At 50.5% G+C, this 10,914-nt stretch overlaps 1 protein-coding gene across 2 annotated transcripts in view; it reads right to left on the bottom strand.

Annotated features, from left to right (window-relative positions):
* Positions 1-11: 11 nt before the first annotated feature.
* LOC126576446 (peptidyl-alpha-hydroxyglycine alpha-amidating lyase 2) overlaps positions 12-10,914 on the bottom strand; it is a 13,550-nt gene continuing 2,647 nt past the window's right edge. For both annotated transcript variants that reach the window (XM_050237715.1, XM_050237714.1), the window contains exons 2-4: positions 10,757-10,914; positions 3,710-3,879; positions 12-3,630 (exon numbers count right to left, since the gene is read on the bottom strand). The exon at positions 10,757-10,914 is cut by the window's right edge and continues 219 nt beyond it. In XM_050237715.1, coding sequence (XP_050093672.1) covers positions 2,832-3,630; positions 3,710-3,879; positions 10,757-10,914 — 1,127 coding nt within the window. In that variant the 3' untranslated portion in view covers positions 12-2,831. The remainder of the gene's footprint in view (positions 3,631-3,709; positions 3,880-10,756) is intronic.

Below are 10,914 nucleotides of genomic sequence, written 5' to 3'. Positions count from 1 at the left end.
GACACGTGGAAAAGGCTGTAAAAGGAAATAAATAATTTATTCAACTTGTTTGCTGTACTACAAAGTGTGTAAGTGAAGTGATGTTCCAGTGGCTAGAGAAGTGTGATAAATTTCTGGTTTCTGGTTTTGTGTCCCTCTCGGCTCGACCTGGTAAGTGAATGAATGTGACTGTGTTTCTAAACATTTCACCATAAATCGAACCATTTCAATCACATCAGAACGTGCCAGCGTCCTGTATGCGTATGCCAATCGCTCCCCCTCTCTCTATCTCTACCGTTTGATGGGAGGATAATGATGCATGAGGGATACGTATTTTGAGCTGTACTGTTTCGAATTGAGGCAAATGATATTTTCTGTACGGCAATACCTCTATTACCTGATTAGCAAACGCAAAAAAGGAACACTTTACGAACGCTGAGGATCACGAGCGGGGCGTTGTTACTGCTTAAATTGTTGGTTGGTGTCGGTTTTCAGCTATCAAAAATTGCTTAACAATAGGTTTATTGTTGTTGCCTTCTGCTCATTAAATGTATGTATATATGTATGCCTGTATATATCTGTATATATATATTTGTCTGTATATTTTTTCTGTTGTGTTCTCGATACGCTAGGTACAATAGGGATAGTAATTTTCCTATAATCTGCCCATCCAGCATTCTATGCTTTACTTTCCTTCACCCAATTTTCCCATCTTCATCATTCTGTATGTATCATACGTATATTTCAAAATGCTCATAACATGCAATAATTGTTTGTGGGGTGGCACAGGGTTGGGGAGGAGGGTTAGTGACATATATTTTACCGTAGCATATATACCATCTCCAAACCGGATGGTCTGATGATTAGACTGATTCCATTTTCAGTTGTTTTCGATATTTCACTAAAAAAGAACGCATTCAGCTGGTACTACGGGAATGCCCCGAACGAGGCAGAACGATGGAAACCATAGACTATTACCGCCACCTTCTTCTCTCCCCGTGTCTTCCCTCTACTGTCTTCAACTTCTTTTTTGCCTTATATTGTAAAGACGCTACGGAATAATTTCAAATCGTATTTTACTACGGGGCTCTCTCTACGTTCAAGATCGTTGATCGATATCAACGTAAAGGGAGGAAATTCTAAGGAAAACCTGGACGTTCTTCAACCGATCGAACAGGGTCTTTTCAAAGAATTCCATGATCCGAACTCCGATTTTGATGCATCACCGACGATGGTGTTGTGTGCGCGAACGTGAGTACGAGCGATTCGATCTTCGTCGCTTCCGATTCCGTTTTTGCGAATCCCTTAAAAAGTTTGTGTCTGAGTGTGTGTGTTTGATAACTCCTTATCATATTCCCGCATTTACTTTCTAGCTTCGTATAAAAATATGTGGCCCTATTTGGTTGGTAGGGATAAACTAGGATATAAGGTTTGCCGTTTGACTTTTGCTGGTTATGTATCGGAATAATAGAGAATATTATTGATCATTCGTCTGCACGCGTTCGCGGTGCTCTAGTGTAGGTGTTTGTGTGTTTGTTGCTTGTTAATTTTTAGCATTTCTATTGTTATAATCTCGATTACGTGCGGGCGCTAGCGCACCACGCTCGGGCAATCGGAGGTGCATTATCATTCTAACGCATCTAGCTGCATCTACATATGCATAATAATTGTGTCGCCTCATGCGAGTACCCTCTCTTCTGCTGCTATCATCAACGTTGCTTGTTTTGCACCTTTGCCCATAGCTTTGCAGTTGCCATCGTGGTATTGTGCTGAGTGAGCGTGAGTTACGTTACCTTTGTTTTGCTGTGAGGATTATGCAAAATATATGTTTTTGTGTTCTGCTTCGCTCTGGTGCTGCGTAGTTTATTCATATTTTCGCTCGTTCGTTTCGAGTTCGTGAAAGCACCTCTTGGAACAACTTCTACTTGCTGCTTGCTCTTGTATGCAGTTGGCAATGGTTGAAGTGAGTGGAAGAGGAGCACACTTCACCTTATCTTAATGCAGCTACGTATAGAAATTGGAGTCGTGAATGCTGTAACAGCCGCACTTATTGGGAAGTTTGCCATCGGTATAATGCTATAAAACTATCCCACTAAATATATCTCGGGTTCGGGTTGATTGATGCTATTGTATGGGAACCGCTATGTTTTTTAGAAGCTGGCTCATCGTTGCAGATGCACCAGACAATTGATGATCCCGGTTGTCGTGTTGTAGATGGTCTGTATTTAAACCTTGTTCCTGGTTTTATGACGATGGTTCTGCTGTTTGTCCTACTTTGATTACCCCTTACGGCTCCTGCGGTTTTTTGTTGTTGTTGTCTTTGTTTAGTTTGTTCCGTAGCGCTGAGCTGCCACCGGAGAACGGAAGCCAACTCTTGCCGGCTGGAGATAGCAAGCGTTGGAAACCGTCCTGGGTGTCAGTCGGTGCCATGCTGGAGCTTTGGCGATGATTGATCGATGATCCCCTGGCAGCAGGCTGGCTGCTTTCGATTCGAAGTCCGTTCCCGTTCCGAAGCGTATCCATCTCTGGACCTCGGCGATGGTTGTTCCGGGTTCGTCTGCGGTGGGGCGCGGTTGGTTTGGCGATTTGCTGCGCGCACTGTTCATCTGATTTTGCTTCTCTCTGTGCAGGTCGTGTTGTGTGGTGTTGTATCGAGGGCTAACTTGTGGTCACCGACCTGAGAACACGTGCGCACCTCCTGCGGCCTGCTGGTGATGGCCTGCTTCACCGGTACCTCACACCCGGGTGGCCGCGGACGCGGAACGGAGAACGGTCCCTTCGTCCATGCAGCTCGTCCTGCGCCAGGTAACACATATCACTCAACGGGCACACCAGCTCCTTCCAGGTCCTTCTTACATCGTCAGCGTAAACTTCCAGACCCGGTTCGGACCGATCTCGGTCACGTACATGGCGGAACCGTTCGGGCAGAAGGTGATCGAGTGTGGATTCTCAAACTTGCCCCAGTGATCGATGATGGTTTCGGAGCGCGGATCGATCGTGAACCCACGGACCGGGATCATCGGTGAGGTCGGTCCGTTCACCGCGTACACCAGATCACCGTAGGCGGCCACATCGAAGACGCGTCCCAGATCCGGCTCCTGGATGGTGGCCGCCTGTGTACCCTCACCGTACGACGTCTGCAGACCGGCCCGTGGACACACAACCCGCATATTCTCCCGATCGGCCACACAAACCATATCGAGGTGCTCGAGCAGTGCCAACCCGTGCGGTGTCTGGAGTGACAGGAACTCGGGTGGTTGCGGAATGGTACGAATCAACCGACCGGCCGCATTGTACTTCAGCAATCGGCTGTTGCAGTACCCATCCGCCACGAAAATTTCACCGGTGCTGGCGATCGCAACGGCCGTCGGTTTGCAGAGGTGACTCTTGGAGGATCCGGGCTCGAACCGGTGCCCTAGCGTGATGCTCGGATAGTCCCGGCCCGGCATAAACTTAAACACCTGATGGAGGGCCACATCCGTTAGCCACATGTTCCCGTTCCGGTCGATCGTCAAACCGTGCGGCATGTAGAAGATACCGGCACCACGCTCATCCAGCACCGCACCATCGGCAGCCGCCAGCGTGGCGATCGTGTTCTCCGGGATCGGTCCTTCCGCGATCAGCTGGAAGTGGTTGCTATCGTTGAAGCTCCTGTGGAACCGAATCGAAACAGGTAAGTGAAGTTCGTTTGATGGAAAGGAGGCGAGCAAACGCGCTGGCCACCACTTACTCCGCTGTCCAGATGCGGCTGCCACGGTGGAAGACAACCGGGTTACCCTGCAGATCGACTGCGACGGCCGTCACCTGGCCAAAGCTGTGCTTCACCTTGGGCCAATCCTCCACCAGCTTCGGTTTCGGTGGGCTATCCAGGTGCGACATGTCGACCGGAACCGGTGGGCCCTGTGGAGTGGCGAGAGAAGAGTGGAAGAAAAAAGCTCAGATAACTTCATTCGACCTCGTTGCTTCCTCGGAACTTGTGTGTTGTGTGCGCGGCCGGGTCACGTGTCGCTTCCGTTGCCAGCTCCCAGGGCAGCAAACGTTCCGTGCAAACAACGTTCAAGTGTTGTGGCCCACACGTCTCGTTGCTCGTATCGCTCGTTCATCCGTTTCCTCGGGAATTTCCCGGAAAAAGACGTCAGCACACGCTTTCACGTGTCTTATCCCGTTATGCGTCAAGCGGATCAAGGAAAGGCACATGGCGTTGTGGGGTGCCGAGAGTCAGATATTGAATATGTTGAGTTATGTCGCAAAGGCCGCTAATGTATGATAACATCAATTATTGATCGCGCTGTTGAAGCGTCGGGCGCATAAATATATTCACGTAGCACCATCGCGCTACGAAGCGTACCTCTCTTGACGCACTTTATCCAACATATGCGGTTCATCATTAGCCTTTAAAAAAAACCACCAAAAACCCCTTCAAGCTTTCCTCGGTTTCCACCTTGGTGCCGTGCGTAATACGTGCGTGTGGGTGATGGTGTGTAAAGCGAAAGCGAAAAGACAAACGATGCCGTACAACGGCAAATGGGGATGGTAGAATTTCCCAGGAAAAGAGGAAACCAAGCGTCTCACAACCAGACTCCCTGACGTGCATCCGGCTCCCGTCTTTTCCGCACGGAAGACGTCCGTAACACACCATACCGCCCGTGACGATGCCGGTGCGGCTCTGGCATGAGCATGTAGTGCTTACCCCGCTGTTGCTTACTTTCGGGCTTTGGCTTTCTGTTGTTGTGCGAACCTTCCGCCGTTTCCGGTTCAAAGTCGATTGCTTCCACAACAAACGAAACGAGCAAACGAAACGGTCGCCTGTTTTACGCCGCTGGAGAACCTCTCAGCGCTCAGGCTCAGCGCTCGTCGAAAGTGATGTCCTCATCGCCGTATCGCCCAGTATAATCTTTGCGAGCGAGAGTGGGCTCATATTTCACGGCGCAATTCATGATTAATGCAAACATCTTGCTCCGTTTCCGTTTGTCCGTGCCTGGTTGAAAAGTCTACGGGCGAATCGGACCGGTGAGTGGCGTACGGAATGGCCTCGACCATTTTTACCGGTGGCGTAACCGTATTTTCGATGGGTTTTACATGACAAATGCCTTCCGAGGTAACAGTGTCCAAACACTCTCAAAGCACAGTCGTCGTCGTCGTCGTCGTCGACGTCGTTGCAGTCTTCTGTAGACTGCTAGCGGGAAGATTAGTGATATGATCAGAAAGAGGCCTGTTTGGCGGAGACCGACACAAACACGAGCACTGCCACGCCACGGGGCAGAAATGGTGTTTCCTATTTCGTGTAAGTAATGCGAAGATTAAGCTGAAGCTTCTTTTGTGTAGCAGAGCTATATACACACGCGAACCAGGCCGGCACTCCAAGTGTGTGGCGTGGGAAGCGTTGCGAGTATCGACTCAATGGCAGCAGCGACCATTATGCTGAGCACACAGCCTGTTCGCTTTTATTTATTAATTCCAAGAAGGTGAAGACATGAATTGATCTTCAAGAGGACATTCTACGGGGTCGTGTCTTTTTCTGTTTGCGGACGGATTTGGAATTGCTGACGGTCTAATTCAAACACCAGGGTGCCCGGACTAGGAATAGTAAGGTCCTTCGAGCGTCCAACCGTCGCAGAAATTAACCTTTACCCCCAGGCTCGATTATGTTCACTCTGACCTCCTCCTCCCTCAAAAAACAAATCCTACTCCACCCAAAAACACCCACTACAACCCTGCGTCCGACCAATTTATGCTTCTTATGAATAATGGTCCCAAATTTTAACCTCCCGTTTAAGTGTCGTTCACTTCACGGCGAACCTGAGACCCAGACCGAGGGGTAGAGCATTGCGGGTATATAGAAGGGGTAGAGGATCGTAAATTTGGACAGCAGATTAATGCGTTCCCAGGAGCGAAATACGTCGCATACGGGAAAGCCCTGGACTGTGTGGAAAATGGGCTACAACGGGCACTACGCTGCCCACCGACACCGAGGGAAATTATTCATTTCATTGCTTTTCCTGGCTGCTCCGGCATGGAGAACCGGGGCCACCAGTTTTGGTGGAGTGGAAACCGAGAGCCGAGAGCCCATACATCATCATTCCATACCGGGTTGATACGGTTTAAAGCTGAGGCAGACCATTAGGCGGAGTGTTTTTTGGAACGCTCCAAGTGCCGTAAACTGGGTGTTGGCGAAAAGGGCATACGGTACTTGGCAATTTGAAGCCCCTCCATGCACGATCGATTTATGTAAAGTTTGCATTAATATGCGAACAAACACATCTCGCACAAGGTTATTAGCATGCAGTGGCTAGACGCCTGCACCGTTAAAGACCGGCCCCAGACGAACAGCTGGCAAATGATCAAGTAGACAGCAATGAATAGTGATTTTCCTCGCCGATCTAGTACTCATAGTCGGTCGGTTTTTTGATGGAGTCTTAGTCTGCGCTAGACGTGCTACACATCTACTCGCTGGTGAGCTTAGTGTGATTACGAAAGCCCCGAAATGTAGCCCCCTCATTCAAGATTCCGTGAGTATCTCCTTCGAATTCCTACCTCAATTTCTCAGAAGAGCCCAAGGCGAGTGTTTGGGAGTTGCCTCCCAACGAAACCCATCCCGTGCACACTAACGCCAAATCCGCAATTGGCCGTCTGTTGGCCTGAGCCCATTTGGCACGTTTGCACCACTCTACCGGGCATCACCAGATGGCATCAATAACGTCACGTAGCGCCGGCCTCCATATGGCCCTCCGCCGGTGCCGGTGATGTTTTTGAGCCTTGCCGGCAATTAGATTTGATGGCCACCAGCACTAATGGCGGTGCTCGCTGCTCTTTCTAATTTTTCTCCCTCACCCTTCCTTAACACCCCCGAAAAAATCATCCCTCTATCACCCAAAAATCGTCCCAAAAAATAAAACTTTCAATCATCAACACCAGTGTCCTGGCCGTTCCGCGGAGTGGCACAGCCTACCGAGGATAAGCCACAGCGCCCGAACGAACGTGATGATCCCAGCAGGCTTCGGCTGTCACCAAGTCACCAGCGAGCTGCTGATGAATGCAACGGCGGGACCCCCGCGGGGTGGGGAATGCGAACCGACGTAACGCGTAATAACCACTTAGGCACGTTTTCTGCTGGCAACTGGTGGCGGAGGTGCGCTTTCGGGAATTGAAATCATAAAACACACCTTTCCACCACCAGCTCCGTCACCATCAACCAGCGCCACCAAAAACTACGCCACAGGGCGCCAGGTGTACGAATATATGTAGTGCCCGCAGGTGCCCGAACCGAAAAGCAACGGCGAGCTCGTCACTTCACGTAATTCAGTTTTCCGTCACTTTTCCGAGGGGTGTGGGGGCGATTTCGGATGACAAGAGGATAAGGTCGAGTGGCGTTAGGGGGGAGCGCGCGCTATTAACACCGTTATTGGCAATATGTTGGGCCCCAATCATAAATCATATCGACGACCGGCGGGCGACGACGACGACGGTGGTGCCTTGTAGCCCGCCCGAAATCTGTCACATAATGCTCACCATGAGCGATGCCAGCGGCCACAGCGTGCGATAGCGCCATCAATCATCACTGGCTGGCTGGCTGGCTGGCTGGCTGGTGCTGCCCGAAAGGCCGAGATTCTTCTTCTTTCCGCCGGCCTCAGGTTTTGACTTTTTGGCGGCTTCTGCGGGATCATCTGCGCCAAATTCGCTGGTTCGCTCTCTTATTAAACAATCGCGAAGCAGACGAAGGCGAAGAGATTATGGTGCGATGAGAGCGGGCGGGGTGCAAATCCAACTCCTTCCTTCATGGTTGCGCGCGTGGTCATGGCGGTTTTGTGGCTTTCGGATGATGTCCTCTAGAACTTCCTTTCGCCACAGAAAGACACAGAGCGGACACATATCACGAGTTTGAACTCGATAATGAAGAAACTTTCCTCTTGATTCGACGCCTCTCTCTAGCAAAGAAAGACTCAAGTCAGAATGACGTGTGGCGAGGAGGAGAGGATATTTCCATCAACTTTTTTGGGTCCCTTGGTCTGGTCTGGATGCATACAGCATGGGTGCTTCTTTTGTAGTGTTCCCGGGATCAATAGAGCAACGAGTTCTCACTCCTTCTTCAGCTGCTTCTGTGAAAGCGCATCTATCGATCGGGTGGTGGGCGGAGAGTCTTTCGACGAAAGTTCGTGTCAGGACCCACGGAGCCTGATTTAGTTCCCAAAGATGCTCCTGCCCTGGCCAGGTGTTTTGCGGTTTGGAAACTTGTGGGTGATGTGTGTCTGGCGCGCGCGTATGTGTGTCTGGTTTGCGTCAAAGTAAGGTCGGTAAGCGGCAAACCCGGCGGTTTAACCGCATAGAAAATGATAGAAAAACATAAACTTATCTCACTGTCGTGTCGGTGCTTCCTGGCTGCTGCCAGCTTGCTTGCTTGCTTGCTTGCCAAGGACCTGCCCTCGGTTGAATCCGGAGCGAATCCTTATACGTTATCCTTACGTTGGTTGTCGGCGTGTGCATGCCGCTTAGCTTGCTTCTCGAGGAACGCCCCAAAACTCTATTTAAGTTGGCAATGCAGCAAACCGGGCGAGGAGAGAAACCATCAAGTAGCACAATACTGGCTTCCTGGGAATAGTGCACGACAGCGACGGCGACGACGTGAAGGCGAAAATCCTGTTGCTGCCATCGCTCTATCCCGACCTTTTTATGCTGCCCGCGGTAAACCACAAACGAGGAGCTAAGAAAAGAACTCGTCTACGTTCGAGGCGATACCTTAAGAAACCTTTAGAAAAACTCCCATGGATTCGATGGACCCGTAAACACACACAAGTAATCACGAGGCCAACCAAAGGAGAATGGCCAACGGGTGTTTGCTCTGTTGTGTGGCGGAGGCAAAAACAAAATCGAAAACCAAACATTGCGATCAGAGGAAAAAGGAATTTGCATTCTGCAGCAGCGGCGTTTCTGTTGAAAAGGGGGAAATTGGTCAACGCTGCCTCCTTGGGTTTGTGTCCATTTGATGTCGATCCTCTCGATCTTTTTCGATTAGGAATGGCGCCTGCAGCGGCGAATCTTGAATGGCATGCAATAAGCATGTTTTCTGCTTGAGTTGCCTCGCAAAAAGCCGAAGAATGTTCCACTTTTGATGTTACTCGGAATCCACCCAAAAGGCACTTGCGTTCATGCGACGCACCTGCAACCCTTCTTTTTTGTGTGGTCAACATTTGCTTCTTGTGGCAAAAAGGATTCGCGATATGCTTTGATTTACGATATGCTCTTTACCGGCAATGATTAATGGTTCCCTACCGACACTAATCGAGTGCGTAAAGCTTTCTCGCCAACCTGGCCACGACGACGACAGCGGAGGCACCACAATTAGCGACATCTCCGCAATTAATGAGCTTGGCCAACGCACCCAAAATATCCTCTCGTAAAAATTCACTTACACCGGGAGGCCAGCCCCCGGATGAGCGGAACGGGAAAATGGGGAAAACAAAATCCAATTAGCATCACCGTGACCGTGGGCGTGTGGGAGGCGAACCTCTTGCAGGTGATTGCGCGACGCAAGATAAGGAGGAGGTCCTGGACACCTGGAGGAACGGCTGGATAGTTTATAACCGAAATGGACCCAGAAACACATGCCACAACCTAATTTGCCGAGTGCCAAGTGCTTTATCGAACGGCCACATAGTGTGTTGCTTCCCTCATTTCCTGGCTCGTTCCTGGCGTCGTCAGCGAGTTCCGGTGACGGTCGGGGGAAAATTTGTTTCTGCGGTGTACCATTCGACCATCCAAAATGCAACATTAATTAGCCCCTGGCCTGGGGCCGTGGACGGAAGGAGCGGGAGTGGGACCATCATCAACCTAGATCCGACGCTATCAAGCTAAGCGGGCGGGCGGGCGGGCGGGCTCGTGTGGAGTTAACATGTATTATGCAGGCTGAAGATGGATGCCAAGATTGCAGCAGGTGTAACGGTCGCCATGGACCGAAGCAGAAGCCAAACGGCCCCGGGCCCAGTGGACTAAGTGATGGAAAGCTCTTTCGCCGTCGGTTGGTCTGTTTGTTTGCTATCGGGAAACATAAATTGTGACAAAGCTTGTGGGGAACAGAGACCACGTTTGGGGATTGTGCAGAGAGATACACTACACTCCGAGGCTCCATCTGGACTGGAATGCTAATGTGTGTTGTGTGTCCAAGTGGTTCGTTGAAAAGGAGCAAACAGCAAATGCTACAAAAGATGAAGCATGTTGTTACCCTTGGCCATGCTGCAGGATATCAGGAAGCTCTTGTAGAATGGTGGCTATTTATCGAGCGATACACTAATTGATCGATATGATGCTGGTTTTGTTTCAGCCCCAACGAAAACCCCTTTCTGGGCCTGTGCTTTGTGTGCTTTTCCCGTCGTAAACATCGCTTGCACTGGAACCGTATCGAACCTCCCAGGCCTTGCAGGGAGATTGCTTCCCAGCATGCCGTTAGCATGCTGATGCTTTGTTATTTGGCAACATTAAACAATATTGGACACGATAAGACCAGCGTCCTAATCGATATCGCTACCGCTATCGATGAACCCTTGTTTCGAACGAGCGAAGGCGACGTCCACGTTGTCCCTCATCAAAATGGGACTCGAAGGTACCCGGAGGCCCACTTGGCTCCTCGTCTTCCACGCTTAAGAGGCACTTCTTGCTCGTTAACAAACCGGTGCCCTACGTTTCGTGTTTCAAGTGTCCACTCGGATGGAATTCGATTTCTCATTTCGTCGAAACAATCATTTGTGTAATGAGGAGAGAGCATGGGACCAGGGGTAGCACTTACCGCTTCGTCGGGCATCTCCGGTCCACCAGCGCCTACCGACGGACCGGCGATCGCATCCTCGTACGCACGTTCGGCGAACAGGTCCCTCATCCGTTTGAAAAATCCTTCTGGCAGCAGCAGGTCGGTATCGCGCATCGGTACGCTGTACGAGTCAGCTA

This window comes from Anopheles aquasalis, chromosome 3 (genome assembly GCF_943734665.1).
Source record: "Anopheles aquasalis chromosome 3, idAnoAquaMG_Q_19, whole genome shotgun sequence".
Lineage (NCBI taxonomy): Eukaryota > Metazoa > Arthropoda > Insecta > Diptera > Culicidae > Anopheles > Anopheles aquasalis.
Note: the sequence above shows the minus strand (reverse complement) of the source record. Positions and strands in the feature narration are given on the sequence as shown.